At 43.7% G+C, this 21,071-nt stretch overlaps 1 protein-coding gene across 2 annotated transcripts in view; it reads left to right on the top strand.

Annotated features, from left to right (window-relative positions):
- Positions 1–21,071, top strand: part of COMMD8 (COMM domain containing 8) — a 63,496-nt gene that overhangs the window by 39,069 nt on the left and 3,356 nt on the right. Inside the window, exons 1-3 of one of the 2 annotated variants that reach the window (XM_075544374.1) lie at positions 11,685–11,842; positions 15,340–15,495; positions 15,858–16,010. In XM_075544374.1, coding sequence (XP_075400489.1) covers positions 11,777–11,842; positions 15,340–15,495; positions 15,858–16,010 — 375 coding nt within the window. In that variant the 5' untranslated portion in view covers positions 11,685–11,776. Of the gene's footprint in view, positions 1–11,684; positions 11,843–15,339; positions 15,496–15,857; positions 16,011–21,071 lie in introns of those variants that run through there. The other variant, XM_075544375.1, reaches the window with a different exon arrangement.

Here is a 21,071-nt window from a genome sequence, read left to right on the forward strand (position 1 = left end):
GAGTTGGTACTGCTAACCTTGTGGTTACCAGCTCACTACATAGCCCATTATCCCACCCAGGCTCCTTAGGCTTAATGATCTCACTGCCATACAGGTCAATTCCAACTCATTGCAATTCAAGTAGCAACGCTTTGGATTTCCAAGACTTTAAAGAGTAGAAAGCTTCTATTCCTGCCATACAACCAGGGGTTTCAAACTGCTGACCTTTCTGTTCGCAGCCCCGCATGGAACCTGATAGAGCTTCTTTATCCATAACGATGGTGTTGCTGCTGTTAGGTCCCGTCCAGTCTGTTCCCACTCATAGGTACCCCATGTCCAACAGAACAGAATACTACCCAGTGTCAATCCAGCTAGCCGAGGGCCTTCCTCTCTTTTGCTGCCCTTCCACTTTACCAAGCATGGTGTACCAAGCATTCTGGATGTACTTTTTCCAGGACTGATCCAGGTGTTCTTTTTGCAGTCCATGGTACTTACAATATTTTTTGTCAACACCAGAGTTCGTATGCATCAAGTTTTCTTCAGTCTTCCTTATTCAATGTCCAACTTTCACATAAATATGAAAAAAGTGGAAAACATCCTGGTTTGGATCAGGGACATCTTAGTCCTGAAAGTAACAGCCTTGCTTTGAAACACTGGAAAGGCCTCTGGAGCAGCAGATTTAACCAATGTGATACTTCACTCCATCTGCTGCTTCGGTGAGCATTGTTTGTGGATCCAAATAAGATTAAATCCTTGACAACTTCACCCTTTTCTCCATTCATCATAATGGTCCAGTTGAGAAGATATTGACCTTCTTTACATTGTATTGTAATCTATAGTGAAGGCTTCAATCCTTCGTCTTCCTCAGCAACTGCTTCAAATCCTCTTTGCTTTCAGTAAGTAAGGTTGGTCATTTGCATATTGCAAGTTTTTTTTAAGTTTCTTTTTTTAAATTAAAAGATCATTTTACTGGGGGCTCTTACAACTCTTATAACAATCCGTACATCAGTTGTATCAAGTATATTTGTACATATGTTGCTGTGTTAGTCCAGGTACACTAGAGAAACAAATTCATAGACACTCATGTGTGTAAGAAAGAACTTTAAATCACAAAACAATCATATATTAAGAAAATAGTCCAGCCCAGATCAAGTCCATAAGTCTGATATTACCCCCATAGTCCATAAATTCCTCTTTAGACTCATGCAGCTATGCAGGAATGCAGGAAGATCATAGGCCAGTGGGTGGAAAGTCTCATGGTGGAAGCATCTCAGCCCTGGTATGGGTCTCCACATGGCTCCTCCAGCTCCAGGTGTCTGCTTCTAGCAGTGTAGTTCCATGTGGCTTGTCAATAGGAATGTCTCAGAGAGTGTCTGTGTGTCCCGCCTCCAGAAAGCTATTTATCTCTGAGGTGCCTCCAAATGAGGTCATCAAGCTGCAACATGATTGACAGGCTAAACTTCACCAACTTCACAAGTTGACAGATTATGTAACCTCCACAGTTGTCATCATCTTTTCTAGACATTTACTTTTTATTTGAGTCCTTGGTATCAGCTTGTCTTTTTTCCCTCCCTCCCCCACAACCCTCATGACCCCTTGAAAAATTATTATTATTTTTCTATCTTACACTAACTGCGGCCACCGACCTCAAGGTTGGTTTCTGCTGTTCATCCCCCTGGAGAGGATGGGGGTGGGAGTGGGGAGTGTGGTTATATACTGATCATTGAGATCAGTTCCACCTTCCTCCCTTCCTCCCCCCACATTCTCTTTACGCTTCTGGTATTGCTATTCCCATTCCTGTTCCTGGATTCTAAGTGTTGTGAGCTCTTATCTCTTCTCTGTACCTGTGCACATGCTCTGGTCTAACCCGCAGTGAAAGGCTGTACTGGGGTCACGATAGTGGGGGGTGAGAAAGTCTCAAGGAACCAGAGGAAAATCACGTGTTTCATCAGTGGTTGACTCATCTCTTCCCTGTGACCCCTCTGTGAGGGAATGTCCCCTTGTCTACAGATGGGCTTTGGGTCTCTGCTCTGCCCCTTCTCATTCTCAACAATATGGCTTTTTGTTTGTTGGTTTCTTATGGGTCTTTTGATGCCTGTTACCTGGTCCCAATGACACCTAATGATCACACAGGCTTATGTGCTTCTTCCATGTGGGCTTGTTACTTCTGTGCTAGATATCCACTTGTTTAACTTCATGCCTTCAAGCCCAGATGCTATATCTTTTGATAACTGGGCACCATCTGATTTCTTCACTTTTGCCTATGCACCCATTTTGTCTTTAGCAATTGTGCTGGAAGGGTGAGCATCACAGAATGCCAGTTTGTCAGAACAAAGTGTTCTTGTATTGAGGGATGGTATGAGCAGAGGCCTGAAGTCCATCCACTACCTCAGTGTACTTCCATATAAATATATGTACATAGGCCAATACTTCTATTTTTATGAATTAACATTTATATATGTATAAAACTATGCTTATACCTCTATCCATAACTTTGCTTCCTAGATCTTTTCTCTGTTTCCTTTTACCTTACTCTTGTCCCTCCTCCATGCTCATTCTACTTCCACCTCTCAGTAATTCTTCTCTGCTAGATTGCTATTGCTCCAAACCCCCAGGATCTCTATGTCCTCCTTGTTATTGATTTTAATTCCCTACTTGTTCCTCCGTCTATGGCATTGTTTGCTCACCGCTCCCTTCCTCCACCTCCTTCTCCCCCAAATCCCTCTGGGACTGTCAGTCCTGTTGCTTTCTCCTCAAGCCTGCTTCCCATGCCTATCGTATAAGTAAGCACATGAACAATAACATAGACCAAACAAAAAGAAACTAAAGATATTTTTTTTAAAAAGGAAAAACATACGTAACTCCAGGTCTGTCGCTGACCTTTATCACTATCTTCCCCCTGGTCCCTGGGGAATTCCGCGAACTGCCCTTCCTAGCCTAAAGTCTATTTGGGGAGCTCTTTAGGGGCTTTGTGGCTTGACTTGGCTCCAATTGCTGATCTGTTATGTGCCCTTCTTGGTTCAGTCCACTGCAGGGGGTTCAGACTGGACTAACTCCCCGCCGCATGTCCCCATTATTGTCCTCTGTCGTGGTATGCTCCAGTAAGGGGAAGAGATGTCTTGAGCTGTTGTCGGCCCTACAATCAATCCTCTGTGTCTTAGCAGCTCCACGCAGGGAAGTCGTCCACCAGGCTTGGTGTGCCAATATGGTGTGTAGACCATCCCTCTCTCTTTGTCCTTCTTGGTTTGTTTCTGTGTGGGCGTGGTATGGTGGCCCCTCTTCCCAGCCTGTAGGTTTAGTGTTGTCCTCTGTAGCACATGCTTCTAGGGAGGGGTCAGTTTGGCTCTGATTGGGCCGACCCTGTAGCCAATCTGTTCATGCATTTCTCCACGTGGTTACGTTGCCCTCAAGGTTTGCTGCGCGTTGGTGGGTCTATGTGCACACTCCCAATTCTGTGGAGACATAACTCATACTCACCCACGGGAGGGGGGGGGTTATTATTGCAAGTTTTTAATAAGCCTTCTTCCAATTCTGATGCCACATTCTTCTTCATATAATCCAGTTCTCTGATGATTTGATTTGCTCAGCATACAGATTGAACAAGTATAGTGAAAGGATACAACCCGGACACACACCTTTCCTGATCTGAAACCTTGCAGCATTCCCTGTTCTGTTCACACAATTGCCTCATCTATGTACAGGTTCTCCATGAGCACAATGAAGTGTTCTGGAGTTCTAATTCTTCTCAAGGCTGTCCATAGTTGCTTATGAGTCACACGGTTGAATATCTTTGTATAGTCAATAAAACACAAGTGAACATCTTTCTGATATCTTCTGCTTTAATTCAAAAATTCAAATTTCATTCATGTGTCACTGGCAAGGATATCCCTTATTCCACATCCTCTTCTGAATCTGGCCTGAACTGTTGCGACAGACGTAGCCATAATGATAGAGAATGCAATTTGCAGAATTACCCTCTGAAACAGAGATTTCTAGTATTTCTTAAATCTTGATTAAGAGTCCAACGAGATAGTGTTAAGAGGGCGAGAGCTAGTTAAAAAGGAGTCTAAAAGAAAGAGATTGCCAGGATTTATCTTGACAGTCAAAAGGAAAGCATGCTCTGCTCTTTCTTTATCCAGAACTATCTCTTGAATGAATTTGACCTGAGTCAATAGATCAACCATGTGAGAGGAATTTTTATCTATTCCATTTTCTTTCATTTGAAGTTATTTTCATTAATCATCCTTTTGAAAAATAACATTGTTACATAAAGAAATACAATACTTGAAGAGCGAGAGAAACTGAAAACCTCGCTCATGTTGTTGAGGGTTGGATGGCTAGCCCAAACCCAAAACATGGAGAGTTCAAACCCAGCAACTGCTCTGTGGAAGAAAGATGAGGTTGTTTGCTCCTTTAAAGACTACAGTCTCAGAAATTTCATAGAGGTCTCTATGAGTTTCTCATCTTGTGGTGGTTTGTGTGTTGCCGTGATGCAGGAAGCTTTGTCACCATATTTCAAATGCCAGCAGGGTCACCCAAAGTGAACCATTTTCATCAGTGCTTCTAGACTGAGAACAGACAAGGAAGCAACCGCTGAAAACCTTATGCCTAGCTTTGAAGCATTTTCAAATACTGAAGTCTAATCATGGAACAGAACATTGTTGGGGAATCTGCCTTCAGGTCCAAGACCAAGGGCACTGGAAATGGGACTGAAGAAGCTGAATTCTTGGAGGGGAGTCAACCATGGCGACATGAATCCAGTAAAGCCTGTGGGAGTGGAGCCTTCGGAGTCATTTGCTGGTAGGGCATGACTTGATGTAAAGACAAACAGCTGCAAAAATGTTCGAATGATTATAACTTGGAATGTGCCAAGTATGACTTTAGGAAAACTGGTAGTAGTAAAACATGAAATGCAATACATGAAGATTGATATCCTAGGCATTAGTAGGTTGAAATGGACTGATATTGGCCTTTTTGTAAGGGAAACTCATATGCATTACTATGCTGGGAAAAACATAATCAAGAAGAATGGTGTAGCATTTATTGTCAGAAAGGAGCTCACTAACTCCATCAAGAAGTACAATGCTATCTGAGTTCAGATTATATCTATCCACCTTCAGAGAAATCTAATCGATACAACTATTATTCAACTTTTTGTACCAACCACAAAGGCACTAAAAGATTAATAAAAAATTAAAAACTCACTGCCAGCCAGTCAATGGGATGCATAACAACCCCCTCTGGGTTTCTGAGCCTGTTAACAGTGTATAGTAGTACATCGACAGGAAACAGAGATTCAGAATGGATTCAGAAGAGGGTGTGGAACAAGGTAGATCTTTGCTGATGTTAGACAGACCATGGCTGAAAGCAGAGAATAACAGAAAGATATTTACTTGTGTTTTATTGACTATGACAAGACATTCGGTGGTGTGGATCATAACAAACTCTGGTTATCCTTGAGAGAATGGGAATTCCAGAACACTTCATTGTGTTCAAGCAGAACCTATACATGTATCAAGAAGCAGTTGTGGGACCAGAACCATGGAACACTGCCTGGTTTCAAACCAGGGAAGGTGTACGTCAGGGTTGTATCCTTGCACCATACTTACTCAATCTGTATGCTGGGCAAATCATCAGAGAAGCTGAATTATTTGAAGAAGAATGTGGCTTCAGGATTGGAAGAAGGCTTATTAACAAGCTGCAATATGTAGATGACCCAGCCTCGCTTGCTGAAAGTGAGGAGGACTTGAAACAATTGCTGATGAAGATGAAGGATTGCAGCCTTCAGTATGGATTATACCTCCATGCAAATGACCAAAATCCTCACAGCTGAACCAATAAGTAACATCATGATCAAAGGAGAGAAGGTTGAAGTTGTCAAGAAATTTGTCTTACTTGAACCCACAATTAATGCCTAGCAAAGCTGCAGTCAAGAGGAAACGTGTTGCACTGAGTAAATCTGCTGCTTCAAACCTCTTTAGAAAGTTGAACAACAAGGATGATACTTTGTGGACTGAGGTGTACCTGTTCCAAGTTATGGTATTTTTCAGTTGCCCCATATGCATGTGAAAGTTGAACACTGAATAAAGAAGGTTGAATATGTTAGACAGGGATCTCTAGAGAAACAAAACCAGGACGCTATTAAAATATATATATATATTTATATAGATAGATATATAACATAAGAAATAAACAATTAATTAATCAATCTATAAAGCAGTACAAATGGCTCAGTGCAACTCACTTCCATAAGACAGCTAATACGCTGGCAGTCCTTCAAGTCTTGAGGGTCACCGGGTAGTCCTCTGTAGAGTAATTCAGGCTATCTGGGCACAGGCTGCAAACAGCAAGGCAGGTCACCAACAGTCAGCCAGATAACAGGGTCTGACAGTATCCAGCTCAAGAGATATAGATTCCAACAGTGTGGTGAAGTAGGTCTTGAAGGAACCTCAAATTACAGCGACGTAGTCCATGGGTTAGGTGTCCCACAGGTAGTGTAGCTTGCAAATTTAGGCAAATAACAAGCAAGGCAGCCGCACACTGTCCAATGATCAAAGAGCAAGAGACAAGAAAGGCAAGGCTTGTGAAGCCATTTCTCTCTCCGCCCTTCAATTAATCCCACATGTGTTCATTGGCCATATTGGTACAGTAAACCTACCTATCATACTGAATAAAAATAGATGTACTTGATGTCTGGTATTGGCAAAAATATTGCATGCACCATGGATTACCAAAAGAACCAACAAATCTGTCGTGGAAGAAGTTTGACCAGAATGCTCTTTGGAGACAACCACCAACAAGCATGATTGCGGCTCATGAACATGTGAAAACAAAATGACTGGTAAAAAGGTTGACATGTGTAGTAGTTACATGATGTTTGTGTCAACTTGAAGATACAAAAGCGTAAGGGTGGAGTCTAGCCTGTCAATCAGGCCACAGACTGATGTTACCTCCTGGTGGTGTAGTCTTCTCCTAGTCATAAGGAAAAAGAAAAGGTGGGTCATAGGAACTTCCCTCCTTTCTCTCTGCTTCACCTTCCTGCTCAGAGACACCTCCATTGGATTCACACAACTTTGCACCCACCAGCCTGTGATCTCCCTGCATTCTGCATCATTGCATGTGGCTATGTGGGTCTGAAGAGGGATTTATGGACTATTGTCGGACTTAAGGGCTTGTTCTGTACTGGGTTGGGATGTTTACCTGATATATAACTACTTCGTATAAAGCTCTCTTTTGCACATGTTAGTGTCACTGAATTTGTTTCTCTATACAACCGGGCTTAACACAGTTATGTCTTGTATTAAAAGTTCCCTGTTGTCTTTTTAAAAGCATGATTGCAATATAGACAACTATGGGTTTATCAAATTCTATTGCTTTTCTTCTTAGCCCACTGTTGCCAAGTGCTGGCAGGTTGGTTCCACTCACAGCACGCCCATGTACAACAGAAGGAAACACCTCCTGGTCCTGTGCCATCCTCCCAACTATTCTTGTTTCAGCCCACTTTTGCAGCTACTGTGTCAATCCATCCTATGCAAGGCCTTCCTCTTTTTCACGGCCCCTCTGCATCATTTAGCATAATGTCCTTCTCCAGGGATGGTTCTCTCCCAAGCACATCTCCAGAGTATATGAGACAAAGTCTTACCATCCTTGCCTCTCAGGAGCATTCTGGTTGTACTTCTTCCAAGACAGGTTTGTTTGTTCTCTTGGCAGACCATGGTGCTTTCAATATTCTTCATCAGTACCATATTTAAAGTGCCCTGATTCTTCAGTCGTCCTTAGTCAATATCCAACTTTCACATGCATATGAGGCATCTGAAAATACCATGGCTTGTGTCTTGTGCACACAACTAACCTATATTTTCAAGTTTTGATTGTAATGTACTAAGGCTCTGAGTGATGATGGAATGTGGATGAAAGTAAGCACACTATTTCTAGGTCTAGCACATTAAAAACAAGCAAACAAACTGGAGGGTGGGGTAGAGAGGGGGAAGCGATTACAACCGATCTATATATATAACCTCCTCCCTCAGGGACAGACAATAGAAAAGTGGGTGAAGGGAGATGCCGGGCAGTGTAAGATATGACAAAATAATAACTTATAAATATCAAGAGTTCATAAGGGAGAGGGAGGAGGAAATGAGGAGCTGATGTTAGGGGCTTAAGTGGAGAGCAAATGTTTTGAGAATGATGAGGGTAATGAATGTACAAATGTGTTTTTAAACAATTGATGTACATATGGGTTGTGATAAGAGTTGTATGAGCCCTCAATACAATGATTAAAACAAATCAAAACAAAAAAAACCGCTTCTATTTAATCTACTACACCCGTTCTCCTCTCATGCACTGATTGCATAGAACTTGGAAGTCGAAGAGACTAGAAGGGCCAGCCTCTCATCCATCTTCACTAGCATCAGACAGTTATATAAGCAACAAATAAATGTCATGTTGCTGTACTAAAATTTGGTGGTTATTAATATTTTCTCACCAGGAAACTAGTAGTAGGAATGTGAGGCTCCGCAAAACTCACTGACGTTGGGAGTCAAATCTGACTCATAGTGGTTCAATAATTTCTGAGAAAGTAAGTCTTTATGGGAACACAGAGCCGTCTTCTTTCTCGGGAGAAAGAGCTGTTAGGATTGAAACAACTTCCTGGAGGGTAATAGCCCAAAACCTGACCCAGAGTTTGGGTCTGTAGCATAATGTAAACTATCGGGCACTGGCTTGTAGTTGGCAGCAGGTTGAAAGCTAGGATTTCCCGTGATGCATTGCCTACAACCACGCAGGAGCCACACCTCAGGCCAATGGAGGGAGCGGAGTTGGAGAACAGATGAGCAGCAAGGTCAGCAGTTTGAAACCACCAGCCACTCCCCAGGAGAAAAAGGAAGTTTTCTGCTCCCATAGAGATTTGGAATCTTGGAAACCCACAGGGGCAGTTCTACTCTATCCGATGGTATTGCCACGAGTCAGAATCAAGTTCGTGGCAGTGAGTGAGTGAGTGAGTGAGTGAGTGAGTGAGTGAGTGAGTGGCGGCACAGTGATGAAGCACTGCATTGCTGACCCAAGGCTGCCATTTGAACACAGCAGCCCCTCCTCAAGACAAAAACATGTGGCAGGTAGCTTCCATAAAGATGATGATTTTGGAAACCCTGTGAAGCATGCACTTCTGTGCTATCGTGTCTGTCAGTCTGGGTAGACAAGATCAATGGTTCTCAACCTTCCTCATGCCGTGACCCTTTAATACATTTCCTCATGTTGTGGTGACCCCCCAACCATAAAATTATTTTCGTTGCTATTTCATCACTGTCATTTTGCTACTGTTAGGAATCAAGCGACCCCAGTGAAAGGGTCATTTGACCCCAAAAGGGGTCACAACCCACAGGTTGAGAAACGCTGGACTAGGGAAACAAATTCATAGACACTCGTGTGTATGGGAAAGAGCTTTATATAAAGAGTAATTGTACATTAAGAAAACATCTCAGCCCAGCCCAAGTCCTCACGTCCAATATTATTACCCCATATGTCCAATACTAGTCCATAAATTTCTCTTTATTTTCACTTCCAAGAGGGGCGCAGGAGGAACCAACAACAAAACCTACTGTCAGAAAGTCCACTTTGACTCCAAAGAACAGAGTATAACTCACTGCTCCTTAAGGTTGCTGGGTGTGTCATTCTTTATGGGAAAAGAGTCTCATCTTTCTCCCTTGCAGCACCTGGTAGGTGTGAACTACTTACTTTGGGGTTAGCGGCCTGACATAACCCACTAGGCCACCAGGGTTCTGAAATTACCATATATACTCGTGTGTAAGCCAAGTTTTTCAGCATATTTTTCATGCAGTTTCTGTGGTAAAATTAGGTGCCTCAGCTGATATTCGGGTTGGCTTATACTCGAGTCTACATGGTAGATTATAATTTTTGTTTCTGTCTCCCAGTTATTGTGCACTGCTCTACGGCAAGCTCCAAAGCCCAACTTACTGCCATTGACTCTGTTCCAACTCATGGAGAGCCTAGAGGACAGAGGAAGACGATCCCTGAGAGTCTCTGAGATTGTAACCCTTGACCGCAGTGAAAAGCCTCATCTTTCTCCCTGGGAGCCTCTGATGCTTTCAAACAATGGTTTGCAGCCCAACAAGGGATTTGACACCTTTTGCCACCAGGGCTCCTTGCTGGATGGCAGGGACTGTCTTTTTACCTAGTTCACCAGCACCTGATTAAAGTCAGCATTGTTTAACAGATGAGAAGTCATAAGAAGGCTCTTTGCATTTTAGATTAGAATGTTATGGGTTTAAATAAGTGACAGTCACTATAATGTCTTGATAATTTAGAAGAGTCTTTATTTGGTTACAACTGGACTGCTGGAATCTAAAAGCAAGTCTTTGATTGCAGTCCCAAGTACACATTTCAGTCCATCTTTAAAGGCAAAACCCCATTCATCATTATCTAGGATATAAGCAAGCGTGGACAGAAACAGAAAGCAAAAGTAATGTGAGTGAGTGTAACAGGTCACAGCATTGATGATAACAACCTGGTTCCTGGTTACAACATAAAAAGGAACACTATTATTCATTACAATGTTATGACCTCTAGAACATGAGAGTTTATTCTAAAATCAACCACTAGTGCGACTTTGGAGCAGGAAGGAGGCAGGTCATTCAGCAGCTAACGAAAATGAAGTTTCTTTGGCTAGTCTGCCTCAAGTCCAATGTTAAGAATGTCACTCTACAGCCTGCCTTTGTTCCACTGCTTTAGGTGCCTGTCATTCCTCTAGTCTGGGCATCAGGACTCAACCCAAGGCCCACTACTAACCAGCCCACTGCAAGTTGTGGCAACCCTATGGGGCAGAGTTGAACTCTTCCATAGATTTCCCAAGACTGAACATTTTGTTGGGGCAAGACAGCCTCATTCCCTTCCCCTCCCTTCTCCCCTACTGGCGCTGAGCAGTTAAGTGGGTCCAAAGCATTTGGCCTTGATTTTGGTTAGCAGCCCAGCGTTCCCCAGTGTGCTACTAGAGCTAAATACAGGAGACACCTAGTTAAATGTGACTTTCACATGAACAACCAATACTTTTTTGCTTGAATTATACACTATGCAATATTTAGCGCATACTTCTACCAAATCATTCTCTCAGAATTTGAAATTTCATATTTAACTTAACATTTAAAATACAATAAATAAAAACATATTTTTATTGGCTGAAACTGACAACCCTAGTACCTTCTCAATCATATTTGTTACTCATAAAAAGAGGATACAATTACCTCTTTTTCTTAGAATACTAAGGGCCTCATGTGGGTGGGTATGTGCTTTATTTATTTTGGTTTAGCTGGTAAAAAATCATTGCTTACTTTCCCCAAGAAGGCATATTAGGACAAGTTATACCTGAAGTTCCCAGCTCACAGGTTTGAGTGATCCCAAAATAGGCTGTTTTCTAATAAAGAGCGCTGTATAAATTCAATCCAATTCTACAGAAATTTGCATTCTGTGTTGACATTTGCGAAAAGGCCTACAATGTTATAATCTGAGGGTATTTCGGCAAAGCTACACAAAATTATTTGCCTTGATTGCCCAGAATGGATACTGTGGCCCTGCGCACGCGCATTAGAGTTTCGGTGGCTTCTCCGCCCTCCCCGCGGCCCCGCCTCCCCGCGGCCCCGCCTCCCCGGCCCCGCCTCCCCGCGGCCCCGCCTCCCCGCCTCCCCGGCCCCGCCTTAACCGCGGAGAGTCACATGGGCGAGCGGGCTGCTCCGCTGGAGAGCAGGGCCTTCTTCCCACGTGACCCGGGCCAGTTCTCAAACCCAGGATGGAGCCGGAAGAGGGGACGCCCTTGTGGCGGCTGCAGAAGGTGCCGGCGGAGCTGGGCCCGCAGGTGAGGGGCGCGGTCGCCGGCGCGGCGCCCGAGTGTAGGGCGGCCTGGCGTGCAGGTCTAGCCGGTGGCCCCGCGGCGGGGCTCGCTGGGATCCGGGGACTGGGAGGCGGAAGGGGCGTGATTTCGGGTGGCCTGCCCCCTTCCGCGTTGGTGGAACGGAGGTGGCGGAGGCCGGGGGTGTCGCCGGCGAGGCGAGGCTCTGCGACCTGCCGGGACGCCCTGCACCCACTTGGGGACCGGCCGCCCGCTCCCCTGCGAGACCCAGGACCACGGGAGGCTGGTTAGGGACGCGGATTCGCTGCTGCCCGTTCGCTGACGCGCAGTCCGGAGCGCTCAGTCCCGCCTGCACGTCCCTTTCATTGAATGTGAACGCCCCGGAGGCCCGCCAGTGCCCTTGACGGCGACCAGGAGCTGGGGGAGAGCGACCAAGGAAGTGAAATGACCGCGACATTCACATTAGTGCGGACGGGGAGTGGAGCCGTGTCCTCAGGAAGTCACTGGTGGTTAAAAAGGCTTGTGAGAGCCTGGCAAACACAGCCTTCCCCTCCTGGCCACGTAGCTGTGACCAAATGACCTCACTCTGGACTCCTTTTCTTTGGACCATCCCAAGAGAAGGGAGAAAAGAAGAAGCCAGAACATTCACCTTTGTCCCTTTGCCCACCCTCTGTATTTCCTCCCTTCTTGGATCATTTCCCATCCAACCCAGCCACAAACAGGACTCCTAAAGCCAGTGTTGATGAGGTTGTCACCCGCTGCCCCTCTCAAAACCAGAGTGTATAGAACTGAACGTTTCCATCTGCTGCTTGCAGTGCAGTACTGACTGCAACCACACCATGGTTACCAGGGTACTGGAGGAGACCCAGAAACCGACACCTACTCCCAAGATCACACGAACAGCAACAACAAAACTAGGACCAGTTCTCTCGAGGACAGTTTCATTATGATTACACACCAGCACGATCCCCAAACAGTGCCGATTTAACACATCCCATAGGGACAGTATTATGCTGTCTTAGAGGGTCACCACAGGTCATAATTGACTCGACGGCAGTGAGCCTGGGTCGCTGAAATATTTTCTTAAATATGTATGCACTGTCCAAGAAGTGGGGTGGTGGAAGCAGCTTCTTTCATTCATTCAGCTAGCATTTTCACCGAAGTGACAGCATGCCAAGTGCCATAATGGGAGAAGGTAGATTGTTGAGGGAGGCCCAGCCAGAGCCCTTGGAGGCAAGCAAGCACACCAGGTTACCTGGCAGTTCTGTGAGAGGAAGAGCAACGCAGCAGGTAAGGGTCCAAAGAAGTCTTTCCAGAGCAAAAGCACTGGATTCCAAGTATTGTTTGGCAGCCACAATAGTGGGTTTGAAACATGAGAGAAATATGGAAATATTATATATGAGATCTCTACTGGTTAGGTAGATAACACTTTGGCCCGATAGCCACAGGTCAGCAGTTCAAAATTAACCAGCCACTCCGAGGAAGAAAGATGAGGCTCCCGTAAAGATTTACAGACATGGTGTCCCCTCCCCTTCGTGATCACTCACCCCCTACCTCTCACACCTGTATCAGTTATTATCATACATCCTCCTAACCATCACAGCTGGGAAACCCCACAGAAAACAATGAAAAACAAATCCCACTGAGGTGGTAAAAATAAGACCACATAAGAATAAAGGCAAACATATAAATAATAGGTGAGAGGGAGAAGAGAAGCCAGGGAAGAAGTTTCTGTAATGGAACATCTAAGAGATGCCTGCCCCCAGAACAAATTCCTGTAAGTCCTATCTGGTATAATCCAGGTTACAGTGGTCTCTGCCTGCTAGGAGGGCTGTTCCGGACTCTTGTCTTTGTCTACTGTGGCACTGCCAGTGACTTGGATTGACTGTATACTTTGCAGAGGGGCTTGGGGCTCCCACTGTCCTCAAGAGCTTTCTGCAAATTGGTGTTCATAATTTTTGCTCCGATACTTTTCACCATATTTGAATTTTATAATTGTCATCTGTGGATCACACTAGCTGGTGTGCTTCGGGGTGGACTTAGTTGATTCCTTGCTTAGATAGCTTCTTGTTTGACTACAAGCCTGTAAGACCCCAGTCGCTATTCGAGCACCGTCTACTTTCTTCACCACACTTTGTTGTAGCACCCTGACCTTCAGTGATCATTTCATGAAGGTGAGTATCGAACACGGCCATGATGTAACAACTGATTGTTCTTAAGTTGGGGTTAGGATTTAGTGCTAGCCCAGACCTCCTTCCTAGATCTATGCTTAAAAAATTTTTTTTTATTTGCTGTAGCTTGGGCCTTAATACATATGTCATATCATTTCATAGTTCACTCATGCCAAACATAATTGTACCATTGCTTCCATAATCAGTCTCCAAGCATTTTTCCTTCCTGGCCTCCTTGATGTCCTCTCCAACTTATCTCCCCCACCCCTCTATGTTGCCCCCCCCCCATTATGTTATCTTTCCCTGTAGCTTCTATGCCCCTGTGTTTCACTTATCGTTGACTGCACGGCTCACTTTGGTGGCAAATCAACCATGGGATCAGGGAATGCTCTGGGATGGGTGTGTTGATAAATGTACAATTCCCCCTTGATGTGGTTGAACTATTAAACTATTCAAGTCTGATTTGTCAATTATTTGCCAATAAAACTGTTGAGGAGGAGGAAAGATTTAAAGACTCAGAAACCTACTGTGGCAATTCTGCTCCGTCTTATGGGGATGCTAAAAATCAGAATTGACTCGATGGCAGGGATTTTGTTTTTGCATTTAACGTAGGCACGATGAGGCCTCAAAAAGTTGGGCAGATGGCATTAAAACGATAGTAGAAGTTTTCTACAAATTTTCCAAAGCCCCCTTGCTAATTGGTGGTGGAGATTAGTTGCTGAGTCACGGCAACCAGAAGTACAACGTGGTCCTATGTGCTGCTGATGTGGAAGCAGATGGCCAGATCTTTATTCCTAGACTGTGTGGATGCTCCCATGAAACCTATTCAGCATCAGTGCTACATGCAAGCCACCACTGAGCAATGCATTGCTGGGAACCTAACCTAGGTCTCCTGCCTAGAAAACCCACTGACCCACCTCTGCCCTCACTGGCACGCGCTTTACAAACTCAGTGCCATCCAGTTGGTTCTCACTCATAGGATCCCATTGGGAGTGTCCTCCTGGGTTCCCAGGCTGTAAATCTTTATGGAAACAGACTGCCTCGTTTTTCTCTGAGGGTGGTTTCAAACTGCTGACCTTGCAGGAGTAAAAAGTAGGGTTTCTACTCAAGATTTTAGCTTCTTGTAAATGGACATAATAATACGAAACCTGAGATTTTTGATAGAGCTCTAGTTTTGAGTTAGTATAAATAATCAGAAAATTAATTACTTACTCACCCGGACTGCAGTTGCAAATGACATGAACTCTTGACAGGTTTGCTTCGCTGAAGATACATCTGTTTTATAGTCAACTTTAGGATTACATGGACTTCCTTTTTTTCCCCTGCCTCTAGCTTCTTCACAAAATGATTGATGGCATTTGTGGCCGGGCTTATCCTCTCTACCAAGATTATCAGAGTGTTTGGGATTCAGCAGAATGGATTCACGTTCGAGAAGACATTACCACATTTTTCAAAGATGTCGTGGGCAAAAGTTTATCTGATGAAGAGGTAACTGCACTCTAAATTTCTGTCCTTGATAGTAAACACATGTCCGGAAAGAAGTTTGTCTTTGAGACCCTGTGCAAAGGGCGTCATCAGGAAGTATGTCTTGCTAGAGGGCATTGAGTGAATTCCAATGCATTTGTGACTCAAGACGGCCTGCAGCTGCCCCTATGGGTTTCCTGCACTGTAAGTCTTTACAGGAGCAGAAATCTTCATCTTTCTTCTTCAGAGCGGCCTGTGTTTTGTGTTAATCGAAGTATCTTTTTAAATTCTTTTATTGTCACGTTCAAGATGAGACAAGAGTATGTGCATTTAAACAGAAAGTGCCATTTTGCTGACTTTCTGACCCTCTGTTTCTGTTTTCATAGATATCTCAGCAGTTGAGTCAGTTGAATTCTTTTCATCAGGAAGCCGTCATGAAATGCTTGCGAAGCAGAAAGGATGAAATCAAGCAGGCTCTGTTGGGGGAAATCGTGGATATTTCCTCTGCCCAGCTGCAGGACTTTGATTGGCAGCTAAAGGTGAGATTAGGAGTATGCTTACATTTATTTTTTGAATTGAGAGAAATACGTAATATTTTCATAGTATCATGTCTTAAATTTTCTTTTACTTTGAAAGTATATTGTCTCAAAGGAGTATCAAAGGTAATTTACATTTTATCTTTTTCATCAACTTGGACATGAGTGTACTGCACGCATCCGAATCTTATCAGAGTAGCTTTAAATATTACATAGGTAGTAATTTAGTCAACTAGAGTTACAAATGATTAAATGTCATAAATCATAGCGCAATATGAGAAGTGTCAAACAGGGGAGACTATATGTTAGTCGACACATTTTATAAACATTTTGATGAGTCATGATCAGTAGAACTCATAAAGAAAAATTTAGGTCAGTGTTCATCCTTTTTGGAAACACAGCAATAAGAACAGAAGATGAAGATGAAGATGCTCTGTGTTTCTTGACTTTAGAGTGCGCCTGTCTTGTGGTTAAGATGTAAGAAAATAACAGGTAGGTGATGTGGAAAGGATCAGGCTATATCTAGCCTCCTCTGGCTACACAGGGAGAAGGAGCTTGTGGGTTCTCTCAAGAGAGAAGTCAGCGCCACACCAACTCAAGGCCAGGTGCCACAACGCAGAGGGCAGACATGTCTCCACTGTACCGTCCTCCTTTATCCCATTGTGACATGAACTGGCCCTCCCATCACTGTTTCTCTGCTGGGTCCCACGATCCGTAGCAATGGTCACACACAACTCAAAGACCATTCTTGTAATTAAGGGTTTTTTTAGGAAAGTTAACAGGTGACCCCAAGTCAGGATCATAAAATGTTAAGGATATAGTCAATGGGCTACAGTAACACCTCTCAACCAGCAGCCAAGTCGCCCTCTGGTCCTGTTCCCGCTGCTCTGCCTCACAGTCTCACAGTCTTGGTGTTGCTCTTCAGCTCTTTGTCATGGTCTCCTTGCCTCTGGCATGGCATCGGCTGCCTCTGCCACTTCAGGCAGGGAGGGATCTCAAACATGCCCCACTAATGTCTCTTTTTTCCTGATGGTCCCAGAAATACTCTTTTTTTTCCCCTGCTTCTCAAGGAGCTCTTTTATAGTCAAGGGAATGGGAACTAAAACCGACCAGTCCCTTATATTAATGTTGCACATACCCTGTTACATACGACCCCCCTTCCCACCCCCAGTCCTTGGTAGGAGGTACAGAGATAGCGGAGTCATTATTAGATTTCACTCCACCATAAATGGGTTCATAACTAACCACCTAAAGAAAGTTGAATTTGTGTCATCTTCAAAGGTCTCTTTGGTTTTGGCCTTGGCCCAATGCTCTTCAACAGCCGTTCTCAACCTGTGGGTCGTGACCCCTTTGAGGGTCGAATGAGCCTTTCATGGCAGTCGCCCGATTCCTAACAGCAAACTGAGTTTATGAAGGAGCAATGAAAATAATTGTATGGTTGGGGCCACCACAGCTGAGGACCTACTGGAGGTTCGCAGCATTGGCAAGGCTGAGAACCACTGCTCTTCCAGATCTTCATGAGCATTGTGCTTATTGGATCTGCAGGTGATAAAAAACTCGAGGCATATTGAACACGAAATATGGTGCAAAGTTTACAGTTCTTTTACAGTCAATCACAGTGATGAAGCAAAATAACCTAAGCAGAAATCACCTAAAGAGAGACTCTTCATGTAAGTTTAGCCAACTATAAATTGAAAAGAGGAAGGAGAACTGTTAGTAGCAGGTATGAGAAATGCTTGCTTTACCACAGTGCAACTTGGGTCAGCCGTTTGTTGATCACAAGTCATTCCTGTATTTTAAGATGGTGTATTCTAAGGGATCCTCCTTCTGTCAGTTGCAGAAGGCTCTGGATTATCTACATCAGGGGTCCTCAAACAACGGCCCCGCAGGCCCCATGTGGCCCGCTGAGGGCATTTATCCTGCCCGCTGGGTGTTTTTGCCCCATTTCCTTGTTTTTTTTTTTTAACTTTAAAATAAGATATGTGCACTGTGCATAGGAATTTGTTCATAGTTTGGTTTTTTTTTAAACTAAAGTCTGGCCCTCCAACAGGTCTGAGGGACAGTGAATTGGCCCCTTGTTTGAAAAGTTTGAGGACCCCGATCTAGATTGATCTTTGGAATAGAGGTGTGGCATACCTAGTAAAATTAGTGTGGGTGTCTCTATGCTCCTTTGCTTTTTCTCCTTCGTATGTTTTGCAGTAACATTTCGTAATTCTCAAAGCTGCCTGTTAACTTTAGGAAGGCCATGAGCATTTGGGTCAATGTTTGCCAGCAACTGAAATCTCTGATTTCATTTAGAAAAACCCCAGCTAATCTTCTGTAATTATTTTTAACCACTTCTCTCCTTCTTTGTCATTATTGCTTCACCATTTATTTCTTCTTGAAAATCCATTGAATTCTCATTGTCAGTTCTCCTTTATGATCTATGAGCTGCCACATTGGTGATACCAAATTCTACATTCAGCATTCTTGCCATCTCTCTTCGATCATATTGTCCTGATCAAATGGTTGGGTGTGTTCACATAACTCAGCTTGTTTGTTTGTTTGTCTCCTCTACATCTCTTGCATTGTATTTTCCTTTAACTTCCCCCAAGGAAGCTATACTGTTCCAGAGATAAGGGGTACCCCAAAAAACCCAGAATTTTTTTTCAAAGCTATGTTTTATTAATTTTTTGGCATAACAACCTTATAACCTACAAAGAACTCTCATTACATTGAGTATATTTGTCAAATCTACAATTCCATTCTTCAAAACATTTTTTAGACTTAACCTTTTTTCTCTTCTAAGTCGTCAAATCACTGTCCTTTCATGTCACTTTTCATTCTTGGAAATAAAAAGAAGTCCCATGCAACAAGATTAGGTGCATGGGTTAAGAGAGGCATGCTGTTTTTTGCCCCAAACTGGCACACTGAGATGGCTGCGTAAACAGGAGCATTGTTGTGGTGGCAAAACCATTCCCCCATCTGCCACAAATCAGACTTTTATTAATGTAATCTTTTCAGAACCTCTAAATAGATTAACAGTCTGACCTGCTGGAATAACTCTAAACGCACTACAAGTCAACATTCTCCTCTGTTTCGGAAGTTGACTGACATTCAGAACAAGGTTTTTCATCAACATTTCACCTTTTTTGATCCAGAACACCACTTGATTTTTCTCAGAGCGCTGTCCTTGTAACCTGTGTTCAACATTACAACAGTCTCTGTGCCATTTTTCCCAAGCAGGAAACAAAATTTCACAGCTGCATGCTGTTCTCTTAAATTGGCCATCAAAAAAAAAAAAGAGATTCATGAGAAACTGCTTTTATGAAAAAATTCTTTGTGACCAGAGAGAACCTTCCCAGGCAGCCACTGGGTGCATGAACTCGGTGAGTTGCTTGATGCTTGCCCAGCAGGGAAAAATGCAGACTACGAAAGCTCCACCCAGCGGAGCTTTTTCCTGCTTTTGTTTTTTTCTGGAGCGAGGGGGACCCCCTCACACTGCCAATCACAAGTGTAGTTCCTGTAACTTCAATATATGTAAGGCAATACCTCCTGCTGTCGTTTTTGATGGAAATGCAGCGGTGTCAGCAGAGGGGAGATTTAGTAAATTCCTTCTAGACCAGGAATCCTTTTTACTTAGTTTGGTGTGGGTTTTTTTTGGTTTTTTTTTTTTTATGGCTGCCTAACCTAATACATATTTTAATAAATTAGAATTCAACTAAAAAAGAATGATCAGGATCTTCAGTTCGTGATATATGAGGTTAATTTTTGAAAGATTTAAGACTATTTTACATGAGAAAACCTAGTACAACTCTGGTAGTTACCTTTTCGTCAGTGACAGCTAGCTTTAGCAGACTCAGTCAGGGATGTGGGGAATGAAGGTATTTTCTGGCTGCAGAGGCTGGGGAAAGGGCTCAGGTAGAATAATTTGCAATAAGAAAGATTTGAATTCCATATAGGGAAAAAATTAACCTCTCTGAGTATCTGGAAATGATTTTCTCCTCTGGAGGGCTCATGTTGCTCACCGTTGGTGAGATTCAAGTGTAGGCGGAGAATAACCCATGCGTCTCTTTGTCACGGCGATGTTGAGAATGAGGCCTGCTGGAGACGTCTGGAGGTGATGCTTTCTCTTCCCAGATGCTATGAACCCTTGCGTTGCAGAGAGCACGGGGACACTAACTAGGTGAAGATTGGATTCACTGTACATGTAAGATTAGGAAGAGCCATTGAAGGTGGTCCTTAGGGCAGCAATCCCTTGTCAACCCTCAAGTCATCTTTTGACAAGTAGGTAGTACTACAGATAAGGATTCAATTGTTGTGGTGTTTTCAGAGCCAAATTCCAGGGGAAAAGTGTCCTTTTAAAATCTGCTTGTGAAGCTACAGAGCTTGTTTCAAACAGCGGTAGTCACATACATACTTGACTCCTCCACTTTTCCTGAGATACTGAGGTAGTTAGTTTATTGTGCCAGCCTGGCTGATAAACACATGTGGGATTAGTTGAAGGGTGGAGTGATAAATGGCTCAGCGAACCTCGCCTTTCTTGTCTTTCGCTTTTTGATCATCGGACCAGTGTGTGGTTGCCTTGCTTGTTCTGTGCCTCCATTTGCAAGCTGCACTACCTGTGGGACACCTAACCTGTGAACTGTGTTGCTGTAATTTGAGGTCCCTTTAAGACCTGCTTTGCCCACCATTGGACTATACATCTCTTGAGCTGGGGACTCTCGGACCCTGTCATCTGGCTGACTGTTGGTGACCTGCCTTGCTGTTTGCTGCCTGTGCCTGGATAGTCTGAATTGCTCTACAGAGGACTGCCGACCTGGCGGCCCTCACGACTTGAAGGACTGCCAGTGTCTCACAACTCTCTCACGGGAGTGAGTTACACTGAGCCATTTGTACTGCTTTATAATTTAACTGTTTATTATTTGTGTTATATATCTATCGATCTGTATAAATATATATAAAATTATTAGCAGTCTGGTTTTGTCTCTCTAGAGAACCCTGTCTAACACAGATACTCTGTGGGACAATGTAAGAAGTGAGGTAGGGGTCCCAAGTGTTTTTGATGAGTGGCTGTCACTGAAG

The sequence above is a fragment of the Tenrec ecaudatus genome, chromosome 3 (assembly GCF_050624435.1).
Source record: "Tenrec ecaudatus isolate mTenEca1 chromosome 3, mTenEca1.hap1, whole genome shotgun sequence".
Lineage (NCBI taxonomy): Eukaryota > Metazoa > Chordata > Mammalia > Afrosoricida > Tenrecidae > Tenrec > Tenrec ecaudatus.